General features: G+C 37.7%; 3 protein-coding genes across 4 annotated transcripts; 1 reads left to right on the top strand and 2 right to left on the bottom strand.

Moving 5' to 3' along the window:
- Positions 1-495: 495 nt before the first annotated feature.
- On the bottom strand, positions 496-8720 carry btc (betacellulin, epidermal growth factor family member). Of its 2 annotated transcripts, none has more exons than XM_044334131.1 (6): positions 8429-8720; positions 7478-7585; positions 5120-5234; positions 4648-4794; positions 4233-4375; positions 496-4121 (listed from the first exon to the last, which is right to left on the bottom strand). In XM_044334131.1, exons 1-5 carry the CDS (start codon positions 8466-8468, stop codon positions 4234-4236), a joined length of 552 nt encoding a protein of 183 aa, XP_044190066.1. In that variant the 5' UTR covers positions 8469-8720; the 3' UTR covers positions 496-4121; position 4233. The 2 variants fall into 2 exon arrangements, with proteins under 2 accessions (XP_044190066.1, XP_044190065.1); XM_044334130.1 differs by having other exon boundaries at positions 5120-5237; positions 8429-8718.
- A 5469-nt stretch (positions 8721-14189) lies between these two features.
- On the bottom strand, positions 14190-16281 carry gng10 (guanine nucleotide binding protein (G protein), gamma 10). Its single transcript, XM_044333959.1, has 3 exons — positions 16009-16281; positions 14527-14663; positions 14190-14424 (listed from the first exon to the last, which is right to left on the bottom strand). The coding sequence occupies exons 1-2, from the start codon at positions 16087-16089 to the stop codon at positions 14538-14540; spliced, it is 207 nt and encodes a 68-aa protein (XP_044189894.1). The 5' UTR covers positions 16090-16281; the 3' UTR covers positions 14190-14424; positions 14527-14537.
- A 3006-nt stretch (positions 16282-19287) lies between these two features.
- On the top strand, positions 19288-22470 carry nxnl2 (nucleoredoxin like 2). The gene is made up of 2 exons (XM_044333752.1): positions 19288-19906; positions 21724-22470. Exons 1-2 carry the CDS (start codon positions 19605-19607, stop codon positions 21890-21892), a joined length of 471 nt encoding a protein of 156 aa, XP_044189687.1. The 5' UTR covers positions 19288-19604; the 3' UTR covers positions 21893-22470.
- Positions 22471-27406: the final 4936 nt, after the last annotated feature.

Genomic DNA, 27406 nt, shown 5'->3' with positions numbered 1-27406 from the left:
TGAACCAAAGCTGCACAGAACTAACCAACCAACCAAGCAACCTCTTCACATTACAGGGGTTGATTCAATTAAGTGTTAAAACCAAACATATTGCTTAATACAACCGTGACAAAAGAAGAAAGTTATCTTTGCATTGCTTGTCTCATATATATATATATATATATATAATTTGGCATTTAGTTCAGTGGATGCAAATCAAAAATGTAGATGAAAGAATATCTCAGCTCAAAAGGAAACATGAGATCAGAGTCAGTAAATGTCAACGTACTGTATAAGATCCATTTTTTAGAAGCAATTTTCCAATATTCATCCTGCCGTGTAATTTGATTTGATAAGCAGGATTATGTGGATGAAATGATGCATCATCAGTGCTGATGATGATAACAATGAAAAAGAAACCAAATCTATTTTCATCATCCCAGAAGTCAGCAGGGCAGCAGCTCCATCTCTACACGTGTTTGGTGCCTGATCCTTTTTTTTTTTCATATTTGTGGGAATCAAAATGAAATTACGGCAAACCTGAAAAAACTTTTGCCCTTTCTTTCATGCTTATATACCACAAATCCTCCTCTGGAATCAACATTTCAGTTCACCTCTGAACCTCTGCAGCACCAAGGGAGACAAATAAAGGTCTGCGACAGGAAAAATCTCTGCTATAAGTGGTATCTGTTCCAATCACAGCTACCCGCCCTCCCTGCTAATGGTTTCCTGATCCTCTTAGTTTTGGAAGAAATCTTCACATGACAGCTGATGTCATGAAGTGGATTAATTTACTGGAAGAGAACGATAATTGCTGTATCCACAATACATTGTGGATACAGCCACCTACGCTTATTGCAAAACACACGCAGCCATGAAAATGTGCTTATAATCATAACCATTTCTCTCTGCTACATTTGAAGAAAGAATAGTGTAGCCGCTCTCACATCAGGGTATGGTATGTGTGATTGTAACTCTTACAACATTGGAGCATTAAAATAACTTGTGAGATGAAGATTTTAGAGGGCTGTTGTATTCAGAGTTCTGCTGACCTCCGGTGGTATTCATGCAAACTACAAAAACTGAGCACACACTGTACAAGGAAAGATACAAAACACATTTAACACAGCCTGAACTGCTCCCTATGTTCACTTCCAGTGCTGATGTGGCACCCTGTGTGGTGCAACAGCTTCCAGTCAAACTGTTTGGTAGTCACAGCACAGCTGTTGGAGCCACCAGCTTACACACATACCAGAGTAGAACAGATGGAGCTGTTAGCAGTCAGTGTGAAAACTGTATTGAATGAAGCGTGCAGTCACATCTACACTTCATCCCAAGGTCTAATATCCACTTGAAGTCTACTGAAGCGATAAGTTTGAGGTGTTTCAAAATAACAATGAAGGAAATTTTACTGTGTCTTCGTTCCAAATCAAACATCTACTACAGTTAGGCTGGTATCTGTTTTTCTTATCAGCCTCACTTCTAAGTCCTGCAGACACACCCCTCATATAGAAACTAGAAGCATTCCACAGCTGTCACTCTTTTGAAGACAGCGGGCCACACAGGTCACCTGAAATTAGGTCGAAGATCAGAACACCTTCATTGTAAACAGAGCAGAGAATAGATGTCCTTGAGAATAATAAAAAAAGATTGTGTTCTTAACAGGCAAAACATTAAACCTCAATTCTGTTATATGAAAACTAATATCCTTAAGCCAAAATAATTAGGTTATGAGAGAAAAAATGCTTTATCACTTCTTGTCAGTGTCTTTCCAATGCATTTTAATCCATTCTCCTTGTACTTAATTTCATAGTTGCCTTGGTCTAAATGTTGAGGATAGCTGACTTTTTCAGCCAGTTTCAGCAAAGCAGCTCAACAACAGAAGCCAAGCACAAGTCAAGCAGGTCTTTGCCTCTGTAAAATGAATTAAAGTTGGCATATTGCAAAACACACACAGCCAAGTGTCTTCCCCCCATGATTAAATTATAGCAGGCAGTGACAAAAACAATTCTTGAGTTTTTCCAAGGAATTCAAAAACATTTAAGAAATGCTGCAAACTGCAGCTGCTGAGAACTGTCATGTTGGTACACGCCAATACTGATATAGTGAAAAATAAGCAACAGACAAAAGGGAAAATGCAGTAACTTAAAGGAATTGTTTAACATTTTGGGAAATATGCTTATTCTTTTACATATAATTTATTCTTAGATAAGAAAGTTGATATGTCTCTTAACGTCTGTGTGCTAATATGAAGTCCCATATTTACAATTTCAAGTGCTGATTTGTGTATTTGGACAAAAAAAAGGATAAATTAAGAAATGGACAGTTAATAGTGAAGCTAAACTAAACAGATTGCAAAATTTACTATACATACTGTGCTGTGTATGAATATAACTTTGCCAAATGTTCAGCCACTTTTCATTGTGGCGCTATCAATCTCCTGTATTTGAATCTTCATATATAAAAGGTTACTCTGTCACACAGACACGTCACTGATATTTAGCAGACTGCACATTTTAAGGAACAACATATGAAACAGTTTGTGAATCAAGGACAAAGCAAGACATGATAATTCCCACCAACAGGATTAAGGCATATTATGTAAGAGGACAATACTGTATTATCGTCACTCTGTCACACTGGAATTTGTCGGCTCCTGCAACATCACACAGCCGACTCCGGCTGGTAATACAGTACCATGGCAACACAACAACACAATACAACTGAAACCAAAGTACAATCGCCTGAGAGGGAGCATAATCATTACTTAATCTGAGTGTGTATGGCGCAGTTGTTTATGTGGGGATATTGTGAATATTGCATGTTTTCAATTAAAAGTTTGGAATTGGAACTGATCATCTGGATCGAGGGTTAGTTTTTGAGAATCAGTGACATTTATCTGTGTGGGAGTGAAAGTCAGCAGAGGTCTTTTGAGCTCATTGGTCTGTGGTGAGATCAAAAATTATATTACACAGTCTTCAGGGAGGTCATGCTGAGTAACATTTTTTAGAAAAAACCATGATAACGTTGAGTAACTTAGTCTTAGTACAGTTATTTTTTTAGCATTTTGTGCTGAATTTTTTGAAAAATGATAGAAATGGACAGCATGGATTATATTTAAACAGCAGGAGCAGACCTCACTGACTTTAACTCTCTTCATTTTACATTTAGATGCAGACTTAATACACATACAGATACACATTAAACCCAGTGAAAGGCTGGCAGTTTGTCTCATACAGTGGAGCACTTTCACCTCAGTTGAGCCTTCACACACAGGCTCGGCTGTTCTGTCGCTGTAGCTCGGAGGCTGCTCGGCTCCAAATATACAGATCAAAAAAATCCTCCAGCACAAGTTCTCCTTGTCCTCCTCCAAACCTGGGAGTCCAGAACTGCAACCTTTCATATATAGAAGGCTCTTCTTGCATTGCTAATGTTGATGAGTAACAATATTCTGTGTGAGTCTACACAGGGACGTAAAGGATATGAAGGAAGCATAAAGGATGATAACTGCTGATTTTTTTTTGATTCTGAAATATCAACACTGTGCATTTGTGAGATTAAAAGCAGCAGTAAACAAAGTATAAACAATATGACATACAAATACAGCATACTGAAACAGTATACTGCAGCTGCTGGTACTCGGCATATATCTATACATTCAACGGATTATTTAGTTAAGAGTTACCCAAAGAGAGCATGGAGTGTAGCATCTTTATACAGTCCCTCTCCTCTCATTTTCCAATGTCTCTGTGTCTCCCAGACACACAGACCAATAATTTTATCAACTGTTATCACCAGCTGCCAGCTGGTGTCACAGCTTTTTCCAACATAGCAACAATTTATTTAGTGCTGTGCATTAAGCAGCTCTAAGTGAAAGGCTACAAGTGCCTGTTGCTTTTTAACAGCGGAAAAAAGCGTCTCTGCTAACATAACGCCTGCTGAACACTGTTCTCCATCTTGTGTTTAGCATAAATCCAGGAAAGCATCTTCTTTGATATTTCAGGCAGGGCTTCCCCCTTTAGTGAAGGGTGCAAACTCCTTTGTGATTGAACACAGCCACACTTCTTCCAGAAATGTCCTTCCTTTGAGCAGGCTTCATTCCTGTCCAGCACAGAGCGGCCTCCTACAGCACATTGCTGTCACTGTGAGACAAAAGGCAGCAGCTGTCATATGAAGGACAAACTCCTTAATGTCTAAACAATCCCTAACAGACTGGTGGATACACACACACACACACACACACACACACACACCTCATACAGTATTAGTGTGTGGTGGCTCTGTCGAGTCTGGCGTTATGGTTGTTCGTGTTTTATCCATCATACTGAGCTTCTCTGTCCCGTTCCTTGGTTCTTCCCTCCGTCTTCCCCTCCGCCGCCAGAGTCTGCACCTACGACTGACAGAGAAACAGCCACACAAATACATATTATGAATATGTAGCATCACTACTTTGGACAGAGTCATGCCAGCTGTTTCCCACTGCTTCCAGTTTTTATGCGAAGCTAAGCTAACCCCTGTTTCCAGCATCATATTTAGCATACAGACATGAGAGTAGTTACAATCTTCTTATTTAACTCTCAGCAAGCAAATGTTGAACTCTTCCTTTTAGTACATTTTCCTACAGTGGGAAATCACTTTTTTTTCCGTCTTTGAAACACAAAGGCTCACTGTGAACAGATGCAGATGAATACAATGAGAAGGATGAGGAACACGAGCCCCGCAATGACGCAGGCAATTATGATTTGTCGTTTCTCTCCTATCCGCCAGTCCAGGTCCACGTATTCACACCTGGAACCAATGAAACCATGCTGACACCTGAGAGGAAGAAGGAAAATAAAGACTTTCATTTTCATATGATTCCATGTGAATTTTCCTGGCACCCACCTGTGCTAGTCTGCTTCTCCTAATATATCACATTTAAAACCCATTATAGTGCAGGAAGGTAACAGGCCATGAAACAACTCTACTGTCTTTCGTTCATCTTTTCTGTTTTCAACTCCTTGTCGATTTCCTCCCTCTTTGTTTCCAAGCTCTTAACTTTGAGTCTCCCCTTGCTGTTCTTTTAACTAATACACCTGTCTCTTTATATTTCTCAATCATCATACAGTATCTTCATCTTTTAGCAGTAGAAGATTCTCACCTGCAGGACGGTGACTTTTGTTCTTGAATGTAACGACACTCCCCGTGGATGCAGTAGTGCTTGAGGTCCTCTGGACATTTCGAAAAGTGGCCGTTCCACTGCCCCGTATCTATGTCTGCTGGAAATATGAAATGACAACCTTTTAAAATTAGTTTCAGAATGACTGTTCAATGTGATTGCATTTGATTATCCATTAAAATTCACAGCATATACATTTATGAACAGTGAAAGTTTAATTTTAATGTTTAATGGAATTGTTTGACATTTTGAGAAATAGGTTTATTAGCTTTTTTGTTGAGAGTTAGATGATAAGATTAAACCACTCTCGTACACTATCTGTCTGTTTAATCTTAGGCTACACCCAGCAACCAGTTAGCTTAGCTTAGCACAAACACTGGAAACAGGGGGAAACAGCTAGCCTGGCTCTGACCATTATAAAATCTGTCTACATGCACGTCCAAGGCCCATAAATTATCTCTCTTGGACAAAAAAATAGGTCCAAACATAACTCAGGGAAAACTGCAAATTGCATTTTTACACTTCAGTTTTAATACTAGTTAAACAAACAAGATATAATGTGTTTAGAGGTGCTGGTAAGCATATTTTATTACCTTTGGTCAGAGCCAGGCAAGCCATTTTCCCATTTCCAGTCTTTATGCTAAACTAAGCTAATTACCCGCTGGCTTTTGCCAAATATTTAGCCAACAAGACTTCCAAATTAAATAATCATTGGTCCAGGCTCTTCAGAACATCATATACAAGCATTTTCTGATCTGACGCCCAATCAGCAAGATGAAATCACTGCAACCAGTAGAGGGCTTTGTCACTTCAGTGTAAAAATGTCGTTTCTGGGCATTTGGTGAAATGACTAATAATATTGTTTTCCTGGAAGGACAGTGGTTTCGATGTTTTCATCCAACTCTTGTCAGGAAATCGAATGACCTAATTTCCCAAAATGTTCTGTCAGCTTGCTTCTCTGACCGAAGCCTTCACCTTCTGGTATGACCTGACGTATAAATAGACTGTTTGCAATACGATCTAGTGAGGAAGCCTGATGAATCTGTGCCAGAAAAAGCCTGGTGTCATCAAGTTCTCATTAGCAACTGTATGTGTCTCAAATACAACAATTCTTCACTAAATGAAACACATGCAAAGTTAGGATACAGTTATAGTGCAATACCCACTCTACCTGTACATACACTGTATCTCTGTCTACCCTCCTCTCTCTAGTTTGCTCACACTCACACACTAAAACACACCCTAACACAGCTGCTAGTAGGTCATAATTGTGAACTTCTGACCACCGGTTACACATAATGCTTCTTATACCAGAGGCTGCCGCTATCTTTACTGCACATTCCCATCTTTGAAAATGAGCTTGTAAAAGAATACTGCTGTTCAGGTGACATCAAGGAGAGCACTTCAGTTGTTAGCTGAAACCAGAGAACAGGCTTGCTGCCATGACCTCAGTGCTGAAAAGAAAAATATCCAGTGACAAAGTGTAAAGGAATAGTTTGACATTTTGGGAAATGCTTATTTGCTTTCTTGTCTAGAATTCAATGATTTCACTCTCTTGTTATTCTGTTAGATAAGAAGATAGAGCCAGCAACTGGTTATCTTAGCATAAAGACTGGAAACAGGGGGACACAGCTAACCTGTCTCTGCAGATAACAAAATCCACCTACCAGCACCTCTAAAGCTCACTTATTTATAGTTATATCTTTTTTGTTTAATCTGCACAAAAAATGAAGTGTGAAAATGACAAATTTTTCGTTTTAGTGTGAGTTACATGCTGTGTTTTCCCTGGTTTCCATTCTTTATGCTAAACTAAGCTAAGTGCCTTCTGGTCTTAGTATTTAATGTACAAACATGAGAGTGGTATTGATCCCCTCATCTAACTCTCAACAAGAAAATGACTAAGTATATTTCCTTAAATGTCAAAGTATTCATTAGAAGAAAGTGAATTTTGATGAAGCAGATCCCTTAAATAACTTGTTAAAGTGAAAAATGTTTGATGTTTTCTCCGGTTGATTCAGTTACTTTGAGAAAACAAAGACAAAAGCAATTATAAGGAAATTAATTGCAAGGTTGTAATTTGTTGATCCTGCCTCCCCCCACACAGAGAAGTTGCTAACAATTTGTCCAGGCCACTGATTAGTACAGGGACTTTAATTACTACTCTGCTCTCCACCTCCTCCACAACTGCCTCCCTATCGCTGTCTCTCTATCTTTCTGGTTTTTCATTTGCCGTTGAGCGTGTTTGCATCCACATCTGCGCCTTCTCCACCTTAAAATCCTTCAAAGCCACCACTTAAGACACCGCAGAGGAGCCGCCCCATGCCTACCTCCCATATCTACCTGTGCAATTGTCTCTGTTGCCATGGTGATGACAGTGGGACACAGTTCGATTGGCAGACTCGTCGGTGGTATTCCACTCTGCCAGGGAGTATTTGCATAAGGCCAGAGCTGCAGCCAGAAACACAAACAAAAGCTGATCACACACACACACATGCACACACACACACACACACACAGATGTACACACTCACAACAAATAGACACACATGCACAATGCTCATACATTTGAGCTCATCTCTCGCCACATCCCACCCACAGGATCTGCTTAAGAGAGCACCATGACAGGGAAAAAATTTGTGAGTAGTTTCTGCGTCATGATGCCAACCAGCCTTATAGGGAAGGAAGAGGAGAGAGTGTTCACGCCCACTTCTGTCTCAGTCGCACTCTTTCAATAACAAACACTTTTACTATTCCAAACAAAAACCATTTTAATTATCCTGTCACTCTCAAAGCAGTTTGATTACATAATGTTAGTGACCTCATAGATATACGAGTACATTTGGTATCCAAATTTCATATTTCATTCCACATGAGGGAAGCGTGTTTTGACTATGATCAGTAATGACAGGGGGTATATTGCTGGTGTATGGACTCTTCACTCAATTATTAACCAACACTGAAGTCTACTGTACAATTATAGCACAGAAGGGGAAGCACTGTCCTCAAACCTGCTTTGGCTGCCTGACTTTTAAAGCACATGGGTGTGGAAAAGTGCGTCAACAATCAAAACAATATCAAATGACTACATAGAGTGGCATTCTTTTATATGAGCATGATGTCTGCTAAGGAGAAAACATGTATAAAAAATTCAGAAAATTCTTTATAGCATAGCATATTATGCACATCACTCCTGTGTATCTGTCATGGTTTACTAAACTCTTCTTAAGTCACTTTACAACTACAGAGTAGTGAAGGTGGACACTGATTCAAGTAAAAAACTGTAATTCTTACCTGTTACTATTCCTACACAGAGTCTGTACACCTTGGCCATTTCCTCACTTGATAAAAGTGCTCATCCGATACATGAAAGTTCAATCGGATCAGTGGGTCCTAAGAGGTCATTGACCTTCTGAAAAAGGTATGGACAAGCTGTGGAAGTTCCCCAGTGGTGAGTCGAATTGTGGTCCTTCATTGATGGCAGTTGAGTTCATAGTCAGCCGGGAAAGCTTGAGGCTAACCAAAGCACACACACAGGCCAAAGTGCCTCCATGGAGTGTGACTGGAGTGCACTACAGTGTGTGTGAGAATAGAAAGGGGGTGGCACTGAAACCCAACTCTGCTCTCTGCTCCCCGCCCACACCTTTAAAGGAAAATACCACTCCATTCAAGCTATTCACTTTATTTCCTTGTCAAAGAACAACTGCAGCTTTCCTTTTCTTCTGAATGAAATGTCTGGTGGAGCATTTATTGACAACAATGAATAGTAGCCTGTGTGATAGAAAAGCATTCCTGAATGTGCTAAATTTTCCATTGTGTTGTCCTGAACTTTAAGATGAACATGCTTATTTGGTGACCGGTTGATGTTGAAACCTACAAGGTATTTCTGCTTACAGCTGCAGGGTCTTCAGCTGGGAGCCATCCTTCACCGATGTTTCAGTCCTTTAATCATCTCAGGATGGTAGGGCAGCGGTTAGGCACGTCTCCCTGCCACTCCCTGCAGCTGGATTTAGATTTAATTTTGCAGGTTAAATCCCCAGGACCAACAGAAAGTAGAGAAATGACAAAATCAGATGCCAAAATACCTCTTTTTGGTCTAGACTCATTCCTGCAGGGTATGAATCAACTGGAAGACTGTTTAAATGATGGGTTTACAATTTTTTTTTAAGTCTGTCTTAAAACAACAGTCAGGTGCCCAAATTAACATTGACACATGTTTTTTTTTTGCCATAATCATTCCTTTTGTTCATACTGGCTATTAGAAGATCCCTTCATAATGCACTTACAATGTAAGTGATGGAGGCCAAAATCAACAATCATCCTTCTGTGCAAAAATGTATTTAGAAGTTTATTTGAAGCTAATATGAAGCTGAGGAGTCAAATCAAGTAGATATCTTTCAACGGTACAGTCTTTTTAGTGCCAAAGTCCCTCTTTTTGTTACTATACTGCCATCGCAGCTCAACAAGGAAACACTGTCTGAAGAAACACAAAGATACTAACAAGACTGTAATTGTGTCAGATATCCACCTGATATGACTAACGCAGACTGCTGAAGCCTCATATAAGCATCAAATAAACTTTTAAAGCAACATTATGCAACTATTTTACCTTAAAATAACAGCTTCAAAATAATTTTGATGGTATACTGACTTGTGATAAGGAGAAGGGCGCCTCTTTCATTCCTACTCTGCACCCTAAACGCCTGTTCTTGTACTATGTAACTTGAGTTGAGCGAGTATGATCAGCCGCGAGAAGTAGTAATTTTAGTTACATGGATGTAACTCCATTCACATTAAAGGCTTTCCGCTGAAATTAATGGAAGGCTTTTATTGTGAAAAACTTCATTAGCAGTGCTATTCTTCACTAAAAACAAATTGACACAACAAGATTTGGAGACGACATGTTCTTAGTGCATTTTCGGTAGTAATTTTAGGTAGCTTAAAAAACTTATTTTACCTTCCAGCAAGGGTCCTGCACTATTGTAATGTGAGGGAACACTATTTTAAGGGGGACAGACTTCAACACCGTTGTGACATCCCTCGCTGTGCTTCTAAATGATCTTATTTCCTGGATTGTCAACACCTGAACCCACAGCAGCTAAAACGTAGTTGCTAACAGCCATTAGCTGTTATACTGACTGACTTACGTTACGATCCACATCATCTTAACACATTGTGGAAAATACAGTCAGGTGGCTGCTAGTATGTATCTTAGTTCTGTTGATAACAATTGGTGAGATAACAAGTGATTGTAATTCACCAAAGAACCACCTGCACATACTCATAGAAATTTTTTCATCAGCAGTAACTTAACAAGGGTCCGATACAGCTGAAAACAATCAGGAAACAGTAAAATAAGGCTGATATCTGAAAGTACAAACATAGATTAGCATCCTGTAATTACCATTTGTGGCAGCAAAGGCCACTTATGCTACTGCTCCGCAGATGTTACATAGTCATACTTTAAATGCATTTTTGTACAAAATGACTGTGTGGACACACATGGTGGATGGTGGATTTTGGCCCCTATCACTTACATTGAAAGCGCATTTGAAGGGGATCTTTTAATAGCCAGTATAAACAGGAGGAATGATTACAGCAAGGAAAACCTCTTTCAGTGTTTTATATGGGCACCTGACTGTTGTATTAAGACAGACTTGAAAAATTGTGAACCTGTCCTTTCATATGAAAGTTCAAATGGCCACCACTAATTGTGTAGTATTTCCTTTTCATGCTACTTTATATGTCTATTATACTTTTTACTCCACTACATTTATCTGACAGCTGTGGTTACTTGTTTTACAGATTAAGAATTTACAAATAAAACATCTGATGATCATATAAAACAGTATAGATTGTTACAGATTAAACTATTTAACAGTGTAAAAATAAACACTTAAAACTACCTCCACCTTGTGTAACACAGGGGTCATTTTTCTTTTCTTTTCGGTACTTTATATATTATTTATATTTTGCAAATAATACCTAATTTACCTAAATAACGTTGTCAATGCAGGACTTTGGCTTTAATGTATAAGTAAATGAGCATTTCTACTTTATGGTATTTCTACTTTTACTGAAGTAAAGAATCTAAATACTTCTTCCACCACTCGTGATATCCAATCATCAGAAATACTGCTTTGGGAGAGATGAAAGGTGATATTTTTTGTGCTCTAAACATGACCAGCAGATGGCATAAGTTCTCCTAAACAAGTAAATATGTGCTTTCAACATGTATGACACTTTCAATTTACCTTCAGATCAGCCACAAACATGTACTGTAACAGCATATAACTGTTATATATATGTCATAGTTAATAACTGAACCAGCTTCTCTCTGCCTCTCTCATGCCTTTTCTATGATTAAATCTACATGTGAGAAACCGGCAGCCCGTTTGGAAAAGGGAAAAGATCAAAAAGAACATGAAAAAGAGAAACACTGTGTGCATGCTGTATCAAAAGCATCAAGCTGTGCTTGATTTTGTTTAACATGCACTTGCAAAAGAGAAAATTTCTCAGAGAGCAACTGGAACCAAAATGTAGTTTTCTAGATTTATATCTATCTATACAGCTGATTACACACATTCAACCCTTGTGAGCTGTCTAGTATCACCGCACAGACAGATCTTTTTCTTGATGGCTCAGAGGGAGACATTCAACAATCATCCAGATATAATCTCCAGCCCACAGCTCACATCATAAACTATTGAACCACCACTATAGCATGGAGGTTTAATGGATCAAGGTGCATTATCTGTTCTTTTTTTATTGTGTTCCATTATAAGAGAATATGATTGTGAGGCTGGTGTAAGAGGGTGGTTTGCCCGCTTGTAGTTGATTGAAAGTTTCAAGTGTCATCACTGACTGCAGCCAGCAGTGAGGTGGTCAGAAGTGTGATCTGTTGCACCTGTAACCACACCTAACAGTGATGTCACAGTGTACTGACACACCCTGGACTACACTGCTACATCAGTGCAGCAAGACAATAGTGCGTTCACACATACAATAGAAAGTAGTAATCAGTCTCTGGCCTCTTATAAATCTGTAGTTCTGTGTGTGTGTTGTGTAATTTACATACTCTGCTCCGACTTTTCTGACGTAGCTGCCGTACTAATGAACCAACAATGTTGGTGATTTCTTTTCACACATTGTCATTTTTTTACCAATCTTGGTAGCTTGTTAAATACATGTTGTAGAGAGACCACAACGATCAGCTTTTCCTCCTTTTTGTTTCAAGTTATTTCATGTAGTGGAGTAGTAAACAACTCTGTGTCTATGTTTCCACAGGAATCAAAACTAGCACGATTGGCTCACACTGCTTTAGAGGACATTTGCATAAAGTTAACCGTACTCAGCTTTTCCCTGTATTTTTTGTTATTCATGGTGGCACCTGCCCCATCTCGTTAATTTACTGTTAACGAAGTGATAACTTAATGACTTGAAGTGACAAGTGGGTGTAAAACACTGTGTAAAGTTCCATTGAACAACTGTTTGGATATTTTTAACACTAAACCTGAATTTTCATGAAATTTAAAAGGTTTGTTTTGGAAAAATAGCAAAGTACAAATGGCTTTAACTAAATGTTTTAAAGATTTTTAAAATACATGTATATCCTGACATTCTGAGATGCACCTGAGACATGTAAATGTGGATATGGTTAATAAAACATTGGTATAAATAATAGACTTTTCATTCATTTAATTTAATTTTCATTCCACCTGAGCTGTTTAAATCATTGTGGACTCATTGCTTACTAAAGGTTTACTATATGAACGCCAACTGAAATGATTTAAAAGAGTGCAAATCATGTTAATATACCATGTGCATCTTAAATAGAGGTTTTGGTATCTTCAGAAATACTTTGTTTTAAAATGAACGTTGCAAATGTATACTTCAATTCCACTTTAAACTAATAATACAATTTAAAATTAAATATTATCAAGCACATGTAGAAATATACCCCAGATTAGTACATTATGAATAAATATACCAAGATGTATTGTCTGTTTGTCTGTTTAGGTTGTATAACTTTCAGAAATATTCTAAAACATTGAAAGTACATTACACATGACTAATGTTCAGATTAAAAGTAAGACCAGAAGTGGAAAATCTATTTTGTGGCTCTAAAAATAATCTACTGACTTTTTGAAAATGAACTTTGTCACTCTGTCACAAGATTTGTTTTTCTTCTGTCAATCTCATGCATTTTGCAAATTTGGGGTTAAAAATTATACAATATTGATGTTCACATGTGAATCAGCTTCACATTATTCTCTGGTTTAGTGTTCATTTTCAGCCCTCCGTTCTGTTTTACATCACACAAAAATATTTCTGCTCAACTCTCAAGCAAGGAGAGTCAAAATAGAGGATCCCCACAGTGCACATACAGTATTTTTGAACAAAGGTTGTTAAGAGAGGAGGCATCACAACTCGGAGACTATTGAGACGCGTCCAAGAACATTGTACCAAGAGGAAAAGGAAGTGACAAAGCAGAGAGCTGTCTCATGACTGGCTAGACCTCTGTTAGGCTGATCTAGACTGTTTCTGAGGAAACTGTCTACATCTTCAAATATCTATGTTTTAACTTCCATTTTACACAATATATACAAATAAATAAATTAAATGGATACTGATTTATGTGACTAAACACGCTTAATTAAAATAGAAAACATAATTCATAAAATCCAATCTCTACGTCATGGCGATTCATATTTTATTCCTAATCTAGCATAGTTTTGATCTTGTAAATACGTTAAAAGATCTCTAAAAACCTCAAAGACTGAGTGAGACGTAAAACTCTGTCGAGTGTCTTTGCAGTTTTGAACAGGAAGACCCAGTTTCCTCTCTCTGCCCGTGCTCCTAACTTAGACTGAACATCAGGAAGCTCCGACGCTGTGAGATTCCAAGGGATAATTTAGAGCCTGGCCATAAACATCCGCTTAGTATAATCCATAGACAATCCCTATATATCTCTGACACTGTCCACTGTATAACACAAAGATCACACTTAAAGAATTAGCTTTCAAACTTTATTTAAATAAAAACTAAGATGGAGTAGGTTTATATAACACCCTTTAATGTTTTTTTTTTTTTTAAAAAGCCTTGATCAAAATATAAAAATTTGTATGGCTATACAGTAATGTAGTAACAGATTTTAGTTACAACAAATATTCGTCAATTCTTATGTATTTCTCAAAAAACATTAATGTAAAATCTTATAGTATGTAAAAAATGCAGCAGAATTCTTCAGCGAGATGCCACAGTGCCAATTGTGTCCGTTCCTTCTTCCTCTGCAAAAAAGTGCAAATGTTTTTATTCTCCTATTGAAATTCTTCCCCCAAAACACATCCACAGTAGGTGTTACTTACAATTACAATTAATTGGACTCTGACCTTCTTTGGCTTCACACTACAGCACATGAACGTGGTTCTCTGAAGGGGTTGCTGCCTGTGGGGACTCCGACCAGCAGGGCGTCCTTGCCTGCGTTCTGCAGACAGTACTGCTGGAGCTCTGCAGCAGCCTGGGACACCTGGGGGCACAAACGCAGAAATATACATTATACTGTATGTATATACTTTCTCTTTTACAGGGAGAATGCAAATTTATCACTGTTAATGTGCCAGTGTTTTCAACTGTTGTACCTTGGCCAGACATAAAATTTGCATTTAAAATGACAATAAAACAAACAATATGTAAATTTATAACAGATGAGAGCAGACAAAAATATGGAGCTGCTGAGAATAAAAAGTTAAAAAGAACAAGGAGTAAGGCAAACATGCAGTGTAGGAAATGTACAGCACAATGTAAGCAATATATACATGTTCACACATGAAACATATAAATTAGCCAGTTAATTGGAGAAAGCCTGGGAGAAGAGAAAAAAAGCCTTTTATCAGGTTAAGCTATAGATATGTAACAGTTCTTTATCATGAACATTTCATTTGGAATATTTTGGGGGTTTTTCCCCCCTTTGTCCATGTTTTTCCATATATATCACCGGAAAAGATACATGTTTTGTAAAATAGTGCTGTCTAATGGAATGGGCCAGAAACTTGCCATGACACAGAAGGAAAAATAAAACTATACAAAACAAAAAAAAAATGTTGAGCAGACAATCGATGAACGCAGAGACTTAAGCAGCATCTCCGCTTCCAAGAAATACGTAAGAATACATCCTAGCTCAGCCAGCAACTTTTGATTAGTCTATTGTGTCCAGTATGACAATATTTATGTTCACATCACCTTTAGTTACTGTTTAATAAGATACTTTTATAGGCATCCTGCTTTTATGACGTATTTTAAGGGTGTGGACCCCAGTAACACTAGCAACCAGATATAAATACATAAACAAACAGTTAAAACATGACAACATTACATTACAGATAAAACCATCAAGATAGTAGTAGTCTGAAAAGGATAAGAGACAATATCTTAATACACAAAACACATTCTAACTTTGCTGAAGCAGCCTGACTGACTGCAAATATTTAGACTATCTGTGACGTGTATTAAACTTCTTGTGAAGTATGTATTGTGTTCTACAAACATCTTAATCTGACATATATCACCTTTTGATGTGTCAAAATACACGTGGAGAGCATACAACTGTTTTAAGTACAACACAAATATAATGCGCATAATGTGTGGGCTAATATAATTAAAGCAGTAGAACAAAACAAATGAGACTTTATAAGACAGTATGACCGCGCTAAGTAGTATGTGGCTTATATACTGTTTAAAATGAAAGCATTCAGTCATACTGTAATGTTTTTCATGGGTGACAGTTTATAGATACAACAAATTCAACCTCAAACTCTCACATTCTTTAAAGATATGAGCATGTTCCACCCTCTGTTTTTATTTCTTTCCTTTACCTTGATTCTCTCCACACTGGCCTCGAGCTTCAGTTGTTCTACCAGCCGCCGCATGTTGGATAAATTGGAATTAGAGGTCATCTTGGTGGAAATTGTTTTTGGGAAATAAGAATTCCTTGTAAAAAAAGAGTCCCTTCAGTCCTTCAGCGTGGTAGCTGACTCCACTAATGGGCAGCAAATGCTTGCCAAGACAGAGTGGCCGAGTTTCTTTCCAAATGCCCTCAGTCCACTCCACTAAAGAAGCAAGGAGAGAGAGAAGCACACTGACCTCCACATGTGCTTGATAGGCACACTTTAAAGATTGTGTTAGTCCTGTTTTCTTAATGAGACAGAAAACTGGACTCAGGTATGTTAGACACCAAGCATGTCAAAACACATAGTGTGGATTAGTGGCTATTTTATCACCATGCTTGCTTTGCAATGCAAAACATTTAAATCTTGCATATTTAGTACTTTGCATACACACACACACACACACACACACACACATACACACACACACACACACACACACACACACACACACACACACACACACACACACACACACACACACACATACTTGCTCCAAAGGACATAGGACAGGAAAAGTGTTGAACTTATTGAGGATGCTTATGGTTTAATTTTTGGTTGGATGCATCAAATTATTTTTATTTTTATTTTGGCAAAATTATTTTTTAAATCAGGGAAGAAATATACATTTTCATAAACTTTAAACTAGTGTACACACTTTGAACTTCATTGCGAACAGCTATTTAATAAAACATTTTGCACTTCAGTATTTATCTTTTCCTTTATGTCAACTCAGCAGCCGCAACAGGAAATATGTTTTCATCAGCAGTAACTTAACGCGGCTCTGATATGGCTGACAGCGATCAGGAAACAGTAAAATAAAGCTGATATCTGAGAGTACAAACGGAAACATTCAGTTAGATGCCGCAGAAGTACTGAGAGCTGAACACACAGAGACTTTTAAAATGTCTTTCTCTCTGGTCTCCAGCACAGACATGAGTTGAGTCTCACAACACAACTTGTTTGAGGGGGAGAAGCAGGGAGATGAGGGGTTGTCATGGGTTGGCTGCGGTTAGCAAAACATCACCTGCAACTTGCTTGGAAGCAGGTCGGGCACGCTTTGGTTTGACTCTGGAGATGGTCCATCTCGGGTGCGACTTGGCACAACTCGGCACATTTAAATTGGTTATGGACACGCAAATCAACAGGACACAGTTGGACTTGGCACGGCCAAAAGTGCCAATAGAAAAACCCTATTGGAAGAGGGGGGGGGGGTATTCAGTTTGTTGCAATCTGCAACCTCATCGCTAGATGCCACTATCCTACACACTGAACCTTTAAGTATGTGGGCAGCACACAAAAGCATACAGTGTATGACTTGCCACCTTGCCTCTGGGACTATCCTCATAATTGTAAGACTGACACTCACTGTGGTCACTGACAACACTATTGGTGCGGTCCACTTCAGCCCTAGTGCATCCTATTTTGCACCAGTATTCCTAATAAAGTACTCCGTCAGTGTATGTGTATGTATAAAATCATTTAAAATTTCCGGAGATAAATGAAGTGGCCTGTCTGGTATGAATATCACATGGTGTTAAATTTTTCTGTATTACAGCTGCAGTTAATATTAATAGCTAATTTGTTCTATGTGTTTATTTTATGTAGTTTTTTTTATGTATGGCCAGCCCGGTGGAGGCATAGGGGTGATAAGAGGAAAAAGACATTAGGTAGGGGTGGAGGCTGAGCTCTGCAGAACTCTTCTAGTATCCTTGTGATATACGGTAATATGAATATATCCTGTGCCACATAAAATTTCCACGTGAAACACATCGTATGCATCGAGGTAGTCAATGGACATTGGGTAGGAGTGGATGGGGAAACTGGATAGATAGAAGAAGATGAAGAAAAGGTTATTATCACTGTCTATCTAAAGGTTCACTTTCTTAAAGTGGAGCAAGACTGCCAAACTACTCAAAGCTTGTGACAGGTGAGAAACATATATACAGTACACACCATATTGCCCACATACGCAGGTGATTCAGTCTTTACAAAAAAGGCACCTGGACTTCCTTTTTTAGTCACCAGCACTTAATTAGGAAGCTTCTAAATCAACATTGAATAGAACTGACATTTATAATGTGTACTGTAATTAATGGACATGTAATGATTACATTACGTGTCCATTCTCTCTTCTTTTAATCTCTGTTTAAACTCTCCCTGTGACCATGAATAGAATGAACGGTTTACAAAATTCAGAGATAAACAGATACATTCTGTTTTCCACATATGGTAAAATAATTGTATCCTCAGAGACTTTTTATCCTGCATATCACAAATCTCCTTGTTTGGCTGCTTAGCGCTGGAGGTCACTGAGTTTGCCTCCCCCAGAGTTGAGAAAGACCAGGCCTGGTGTGATGGGTTCTTTAGCCAGTGCTCCATATCCATTGCTGAATGTATGCATTGCATTTAGAAACTCATTCACATGGTCACCTTTATAAAACACTATACTGAAATACTAATGTGTCTTGATGATAATAAACCACTGAAAGAGTTCCTACTGAAAATTACTTGTTGAAAGAGTGAACCAAGCAACAAGTTTGAATGCACACATGTGCTATAACGTTACATGGATCTGCTTCTGTCAGTCTGTCATTAATTAAGTTCTTTTTTTTGATAAGACATTAGAAGACATTACAATAATTTAAAGGAGTACTCCCATGAAAACCTATATTTTGGTATCAAAGACCATGTAAGCTTGAGAGGCAGCTTGAAAATGTTGTAACTTGCTCCTACATAATGGATCTTTCTGTTACAATCAATACCAGTTGGTATCCAATTTCCATAGAAACTTTGAAAAGCATGATGAACTTCTGAATTGTCCATCCATATGCTCAGTATTTATTTATTTTTTAGTTATTATTGTTTTTGTATTTTGAATTATGACAAGTGGCTGCTGTAAAACTTAAATTTCATTTGGGATTAATAGAGTTCTCTATTTATTTGAACAATTTAACACGTTTCTATACATTCCTAAGCATACTTACAACTTTGGACAAATAAATAAAAATATTTTGTTCTCCATTTGTTTGTTACTGCAGTAACAGAATCTAATTTGCAGCCAAAAATATATAAATATATATTCAGGCAGAACTTCAATTGCATTTCAATAAATGCTGTCCTGTCTGTTCTGCGCATGCGCCAGTCTGGGTCGCTACCTGCCTGAAAGTGTTGTGAGACGTCGTGTTGTTGCTGCTGAACTGGAAATTACTAGCTTACAAGCAGCGTTTGAATGCACCTTTGGCCCCTCTGAAACCCACGTGGCTAATGAACTACAACATTGTCTCCTCGTGTCCTCATTGGTCCGCAGGTGATTACCGGGATTGGCTGTTAGTAAGTAGCTTTTACAGAAAGGTAAACATTTCAGGAAAGTAGGACCTTCTTCTTCAGAGAACCAACACTTCTGAACAACAGAGAGGAGTCGAAAGTGGCCAACGTGAGGAAATATGAGCTAAAACGACACTTTGAGCTGTTTAACATCCCTTTAAATTAAGTTGCAAGTGTGCGTGAGAGTTTTTGCAGACATGGTAGAGGTGTTTTCCGGGCGGACTCTCGTGAATAAAGACGGGGATTTTGTCGACCCCGAGGAGGCGTTGAGGAACAAAGTGGTGGGAATCTACTTTTCTGCAGGATGGTGTCCGCCTTGTCGAGACTTCACACCCATCCTGTGTGATTTCTATACGGAGCTGGTGGAGGAGGGTGAGCCTCCTGCTCAGTTTGAAATAGTTTTTGTCTCCTCTGACAAGTCGACTGAGGACATGGTTGAATATTATCATGATATGCACGGAGACTGGCTGGCTCTACCCTGGACGGATGATTACAAACAGTAAGCATCAAATCTTAAAGAAAAGTCAATGAAAAAATGGTTATTTAACTTTAAAAAGCGTGTGAATATTAACCTTAGCGCGTACATATCTTGCACTAACATTTTGAGCTCAACATTATATGTCAAAACGAAGTTAGCTGCACTAATTAGTGCTTTATTGGGCTTTAACATAATTATCTATAGAGCTTATTAGGCTGTGCTCCTGCTTATGTAAAATACTTTTGAGGGTGACCCTCTCAGGGATTAGTTTAGCTTTAAATACAGACTTACAAACTTCCTCTTACAGCTGAGCCTGGCAGACTTTAAGAGTGAACTGTTCCATTTTTAATCAATGCACCTTGATCTGCTTTTTATTAACTGTTTTGTTTGATTTTCATAGTTTTTGTCTTTGAATGTTCAGATCTAGGGCTGCGGCTAACCATTATTCTCATTATCGATTAATCTGCCAATCAGAGCTGCAACGATTAATCAATTAGTCAATTAGTCGATCGACAGAAAATTAATCACCAGCTATTTTGATAATCATTTAATCGTTTTGAGTCTTTTTTTTTAACAAAATAATTGTACAATTCTCTTGTTGCAGCTTCTTAAATGTGACTATTATCTGATTTCTTTAGTCTTCTATGATAGTAAACTGAATAAGGTTGCACCTCAGGTTTTGGGAAACATATTTATATATATTAAATGTAAAAATAACCGACAGATTAATTGACAAGGAAAATAATCATTAGTTGCAGCCCTATTGCTGATCTTTTTCTCAATGAATCATTTAGTCTATGAAAAAATGGCATTCACAGTTTCTCAGAGGCCACAATAATGTCTTCATTTTACTTGTTTCGTCTGACTTGGAGCCTAAAATGTTTAATTTACTGTCATATGTGATGAGGAAAAACAGCAAATTGTCACATTTGAGAAGCTGGAAACAAAGAATATTCGGCATTTTTGCTTGAAAAATAACTAAAATGATTAATTGATTATAAAAAAAAGTTGCAGCTCCATTCAGGTCCCACGTTGGATTTAATCTTTTGTTTTGATTTTCTTCTATTTTGTGTGTTGTGAATATTTTGTACAAGTGTGTTTCACATGTATGTTGTTTAGGACAGACTCAAATCCAGTCTGTATCTATAGATGTGTAGTAGCCAGTTCTTGTACTCTTATATAGACATTATCAACAGGTCAAGAATACATATACATATTAAAGTATCAATACAGTGAAGGTCAATAAAAGTTTTATTTAGGCAGAGGTACAGACTTATTACTTGTTAAATGTACTTAAAGTAGTTAGTCTGCTGATTATTTTCTCAATTAATTGACTCACATTTTGGTCTATAAAATGTCACAGAATAGCAAAAAATGTGATGACATCTTCAGATGTCTCGTTTTATCCGACCAACAGTCCAAAACTCAAAAATATTCTGTTACAAATGACAGATCACAAAGAGCAGCAACACATCCTCCAAATCTGAGAAGCTACAACCAGTCAACTTTTGGCTTCTGTTGATCAACTAAGTTTTGTATGTTTCAAATATTAACCTGTAAAGCATCTTGTAGCTTTAGTTGTTAGATAAATGTAGTGAAGAGAACAATATTTCGCTCTGAAGTCAAATAGAAGTATAAAAGAAGTATCTCAAATGTGTGTTTAAGCACTATACTTGTGTAAATGTAGTTTTTTTATATTCCACCACTGTCAAATTTATTGCAAGTATAAAAGTAACGCTGGCTGGTTTAATGTATTAGTAGCTATAGCAGTATAATGACATAGGTATATTAAAAGCTATATTAATGTCTTTGTCATTTTTCTTTCATCTGTCTGGCAGCGAGTTGAAGCAGCGCTACAAGATCACCGCAGTGCCCAAACTGGTGATAGTGAAGGAGAACGGCGACGTGATCACAGACAAGGGCAGGAAACAGATCCGAGACCGAGGCTTGGCCTGCTTCAGGACCTGGCTGGACGCTGCAGAGATCTTCCAGAACTTTAAGGGTTAGAAAACGACAGCAAAGAAAATGAGAGATGAACAAAAACCAAAGTAAAAACCTTTCTATGTTCACTTTAGTTCAGTAAGATTACTCTGAAGGGTCACAAGATGATTTAAATGGGTATAAATGAACAAATTATATTTCTGTTACACAAACTCTTGTTTATTTATTACGCTTTTTTCTCTTCTTTACCTCTTTAGTGCTCCTAAAATCCTTCAAATTAAACAATCTGAGAAGGAAAAATCTAACTTTTGTTCAGTTGCTCACAAGTTTGGGAACCGCTGCTTTAGTTGCTGACTCCTAACAAACATCCTATGCATTTAACACGAACCTCAGACGTGTCCACTGTCTTTAAGAAGCTGCACATGTGAAAATAATACAAGCCAGCTGCAGTAGTTGCTCAGTTGACTTAAATTAATTTAAAAAAAACCTTGCCTATACTAAGTAGATACCAGAGAGCTTGCCTTTATTTCCATATATTTGGTTAGTAGGTTTACTCTGAGCTGCCTGTATATTTTTATATTTTGTTTTTTATGAGTTGTTAAGACTGGTTGTTATTAAAAAAAAAAAATCTATATATTCTGTGATTTTGTGGTGATTGTTTGTTTTATCTCACATGTCTGTTTGTCCTGCTGTATCACTGTGGTGTTAAAGTATCGAGGAGCCTCTGCGTACACGTTTACACAAACAAACAGGCTCCCTTTTGCCTCGTTAAGATGCAGAAAGCCCGCAGGACATTGTTTCCAACATGCTAGCACATTTCGCCTTGGACCTAATTGCCTTTTTCCCCTGTGTGTGTGCTGATGCTGCTTTTACCCTTTTGTACATAGAAAACCTAACAGGTGTGATGTCATTATGATGAGCCTGCATGGCCCAGTCTCTCCAGGTCTGTCTGCTTTGTAATATTAAATGCTTAAAAGTCCCTAAAGTGTAACCCCCGAGGCTTTGTTCAGGTGTAAAGTCAGGTGGGGAGGGGGCTACTCCTAAAATCATGTCTCAGAGGACTTTACAGAGACGGAGCCTTCCTGTATCTCCCAGTCTGTCGTGGAATAAAATGATGCAACTCCATGAGGTAAAATAGAGAGGGAGGAGGAGGAAAACAGAGCACAAGACTCAAATTGGCATGTTAGAAAGAAACACAACAAACCTACTGACATCTACTACGCTTCAAAGTGAGTATTATGACGTCCACTAGTAACTTTATTGATTCAGTTTGCGTCCTTATTCCTCTGATGTGCTTCTTTACAGAATTTAGGGAGTTGCAGTTTCATAGTCTACCATGTGGGGTCACTATATAGTAATATATGATAATATGGTGCGGAAACTCTGAATTTCACCTTAAATTTAGGAAAGTGCACTACTCTCCCACCCTCTTTAAATCCCTCACACTCACTGACACATCCTACGCTTAAGGTGTACATCGTATGAATGTTGTGACAGAGTTTGACACTCGAAGACTGTTTTCACATTCATCTGTTGAAGGGGGGAAAGTTTCTCTGTGCTCACCTTAAATCTGAGTTGAAGACATGTACCTTTAAGCATGATTTGTGAAATCACAACTAGCAAATCGTGGTTCAAAATACAGAAGTGTTGATGTGGAAAGCCTCCGGCGTACATCCTGTACATGCAGTGAGAATAGACTTTTCAGTGAGGAAGGAGACGAGAGAGAAGGCGTAGATGTAATTTTAAGAATTTTTAACAAGCTTCTCCTGTCCCTTCACGTTTCACTAATTTACTAATCAACCGATCCATCTAATTATTGTTTGGAGGCTCTGTTTTAGGGGGTTGTAATGGGTGGGAGGTGGGTAGCAGGGAGCTATAATAATATAATTAATGTTTTTTAACGAGCTAATTTAACTTTTTTGGTGGAAAAATCATATCAAAGATGGGTTTTTTGTCCTAAAACATGTCTCACCTATCCTAATCTTCCCAGTCCTTTTTTTCCCTCATGTCACATAAAACATGTCTGTTTTATATGCCTAAATAGAAATAACATTATCCTTTTGGGTGCATTAGCTATAAAAGTGTGTCATGGTGTGGGGTCAGAAGTCAGAATTACCTTAATTATTCTGGCTCTGGCTCATCATCTCTTTTTCTACGGGACATTTACAAATATAACAGCAAGAATGTGGGCAGAATCAGCTTAATTGGTCAAGTATGCGTACACATACAAGGATTTTGACTCCAGTTTCTAGTAGCTCTCAATGTGCTTATGTTCAGAGAGATACACAAGGACAACAAGCCGAACAAAGATGATTCAACATATCACGATTATGTATATATATGAGCAAAGGGGGTGAAAAACTAGATAGATACATGTAGAATCAACAAATGGACAACAACATGCAATGTGTGTATACAGGTAAAAACTGCTTTTATTAATTGTAAACAGGATGTAAATAGTGCAAGGAGTGCTGAAATAAATATTGTATTGGTAAAAAAGTGATAAAATACTTTATATACATACAGCAGGTGGTTATCTACAGTATATACAGCCTGCTGTATATGAAAATTATAGCTACAACTTTCTAATAAGGCATCTTATAAAAAGGGTTTATACGTTTTAACTTGAATGAGTCATTTACTAATGGTTTTTAGATAAGTTATAGGCCATTAATAAGAAAAATCTTTGGTTTGTCAGCTTGTTAAAAATCTCTCTGGCTGATGTTTATTCTCCTCCAAGAAGACTTCTCCAGTGCACCTTTTGACCACTTACTGTCTGGAAAAGTGCTGCAGGGACCAAACTCCACTCATGAACAAACATTTACAGCTGCAGACCTGATGGCTTATTGGAAAGTGAGCCAAACCAATGATGATTTATTAATGAATACTGACATTTATGCATGGCCAGATAAATCTCCTGTGGGGACCCGGGGCAAAAGTTTGTTGTGTGGCCCCGGTTGGCTCCCGCTATACATGGTAGTACTCTAGAGCTGAAATGATAGTTGATTAATTGACAGGAAATTAACTGGCAAAATGTTTGGTAATTGCTTAATTTTTTCTTATTTATTTAAGCAAAAACGCCAAAAAGTTCACTGGTACCAGCTTCTCAAATTTGCTAGTTTTCCCATTTTTCCATGAGTCAACATCTTTGGGTCTTTGACTGTTGGTAACAAGTACACATAAGGTAGGTATTTTTCACCGTTTTTTTAACATTTAATACACTGAACAATCAAGAAAAAATTATTGTCAGATCTATTGTTAATGAAATAACTGTAGAAATAACAGTTGCAGCCTTACAGTACTCTTGTGATGGAGTAATACAAGTAAACTGATTGATTTTGACGCAGAGTCCTTCTTAAAAACCAGGGCCAGATGAAGGATAGTATGGTTGATATTGTTATTCAAGTGCTACAAATTTCTAACAAATTTGTGATCAATCAAATTATATAGACCTTTGGGGCCTCTGGACAGTAGATTTTGACAATCTTTAATCCCAAAAAATGTTCTCATAAAAGCTTGTAACTGATTTATAAAGCATTACAGTAAATAATTTATTTACCATCAGTAAAACCATAAGTTACCATCGTTTTATTAGAAAGTAATTCATATGGACACTGAAAGAGGTTTTCCTGCTGTGATCATCCCTCCTGTTCATACTGGACATTAAAATATCTCCTTTTGGATTAACGACACAATTACAACGGAAACACACACAGATTGCATCCGTAGACTGACTACATGCTCACTTTAGCCCCTCTCATTTCTGCATCTGCTTCTTGTCTGCCGTCTGGTTTCGACCCTGGTCCGCATAACTTCCCAGGTCAGTTTAGATTGAGATGGATCTTTATGTGGACTTCACATTTGGAGTCAGTCGGACGTGTTGTTGGCTTTATAATGAAAGGCAGTAGTGTTTCCTGCTGCTGTAACGGTGTGTTGAATCAACAAGGCTGCCTTTATGTGAGAGCATGGAAGGAGGGAGGCGGGGAGATGGGTGGACCGGTGGACCCTGCATGGAGAGGAGCGCCGGTGTCAAGCTCAGCACATTTAACAGACAAGACTTCCTCTGTTAACCTTCAGAATAAGACTGATAAATGGACGTTTAATTGTTTCTTCCCAGTCCATCACAAGAGAAACACTTACTGTGAATAAGATCAGATCAAACTGCACAGATCTGACATTTGAGGATGATAGACACATACTTTATATTTCTTTGTGGAGAGCATTTTATTCTATTGGGGGTCCTTTAACAACTCAAAAAACATAATTAACGTTGTTGTTTCAACTTGATACTTCATGACTTTTAATGTTTTATGAAAATTGCTTATAAAAACAATTTTGAACTGATGAAATGTTTCAAAAAGTCTAGAAATAATGACACACAAGCTGTAAAACATGGTTAAATATAGTGGATTTTCATATACATATTTGTGTTGACAGTAGCTACTGAGAGGCCAACAGTAGGCCCTCGAATCAATGCATTACATTATTAACCACAATGTGAAATATACTAATAGCTGAATTGTTACCAGCGATGACCACAATAAGAGTCCAAATGAATGATATATGAAATAACAAACATGAACTTGTTTTTGTTTCTAATATCATAGGATAGGCTACAATACTTATATTTTTATAGGATATTGTCAAGACTTTAAAAGGCTAATTTTAGAGCTGAGAATGTACATACTTAATGCTTCAATTACAGCAACGGAAAATGATTATTATGATAATGATGATGTTATGCTTTTTGGGTAATGTGTGATAATTTCTGCAGGGGTTGTAGGCTATTAGGCTCTAGGTTGTAGCACCTTTAAATTAATAGATTCACATTATTTGGGAAATGCGCTTAATTCTTAATTTCTTGCCAAGAGTTAGATGAGAACACCACTCTCACATCTGTCTAGCTAAGCTAACTGGACGCTGTAGCTTCATATTTATCGCACAGACATGAGAGTGGCATTGATCTTGTCACACAACTCTCAGCAGAAAGCAAATAAGCATATTTTATAAACATTACATCAAACAAACAACTCATCTACTTTGGGTCATACTGAAATGCACTTAAAGCAATTTAAACCTGTTAAAATCTATAAAAACACACTAAAACCCTCTAAAATATAATAACTCTGGCATCATCAAATCGATGAGGCAATCAAAAAAATCTACTTAAACCTTTAAGCAGGCTGTATATACTGAACATATACTATACATGACCACCTGCTGTACTGTCTGTATGTATATAAAGTAACTTGCATTCAAAATTTATTTCAGCACTTCTTGCACTCTTGCACACCTTTGCACTACTTGTATCCATATTTACAATTTACAGAAACTCTTTGACTTGTTATATACAGCCGCTTGCTTGTAATTAATACTGTTTATAATATGTTTATGCTTACTTATCTTTGCATTGAGAACCACTGTAAACCTGAGTCTAATTCCCTTAATGCACAAACATAATTGGCCAATAAAGCCGATTCTGACTCTGATTGAATTACATCCAACGTATTCGTTGTATTTTGAAGGCTGCAGCCGTCATGTTCCGGTGTTTTCCTGCCTCTCTCCGGTCAACTTGACTCA

Source organism: Thunnus albacares, chromosome 18 (genome assembly GCF_914725855.1).
Source record: "Thunnus albacares chromosome 18, fThuAlb1.1, whole genome shotgun sequence".
Lineage (NCBI taxonomy): Eukaryota > Metazoa > Chordata > Actinopteri > Scombriformes > Scombridae > Thunnus > Thunnus albacares.
The sequence above is the reverse complement of the archived record's forward strand: the minus strand, read 5'-3'. Positions and strand labels throughout refer to the sequence as shown.

What these genes read in the sequence shown, in the direction of transcription:
- btc (XM_044334130.1), bottom strand. Translation starts at nt 8,468, where the DNA reads ATGGCCAAGGTGTACAGACTCTGTGTAGGAATAGTAACAG. An exon ending in CAACAGAGACAATTGCACAG is followed by an intron (nt 5,238 to 7,477) that starts GTAGATATGGGA and finishes TCATATTTCCAG; the next exon opens with CAGACATAGATACGGGGCAG. An exon ending in CAAAAGTCACCGTCCTGCAG is followed by an intron (nt 4,795 to 5,119) that starts GTGAGAATCTTC and finishes TCTTCCTCTCAG; the next exon opens with GTGTCAGCATGGTTTCATTG.
- gng10 (XM_044333959.1), bottom strand. Translation starts at nt 16,089, where the DNA reads ATGACCTCTAATTCCAATTTATCCAACATGCGGCGGCTGGTAGAACAA. An exon ending in CCAGTGTGGAGAGAATCAAG is followed by an intron (nt 14,664 to 16,008) that starts GTAAAGGAAAGA and finishes TTGTGCCCCCAG; the next exon opens with GTGTCCCAGGCTGCTGCAGA.
- nxnl2 (XM_044333752.1), top strand. Translation starts at nt 19,605, where the DNA reads ATGGTAGAGGTGTTTTCCGGGCGGACTCTCGTGAATAAAGACGGGGAT. An exon ending in TGGACGGATGATTACAAACA is followed by an intron (nt 19,907 to 21,723) that starts GTAAGCATCAAA and finishes TCTGTCTGGCAG; the next exon opens with CGAGTTGAAGCAGCGCTACA.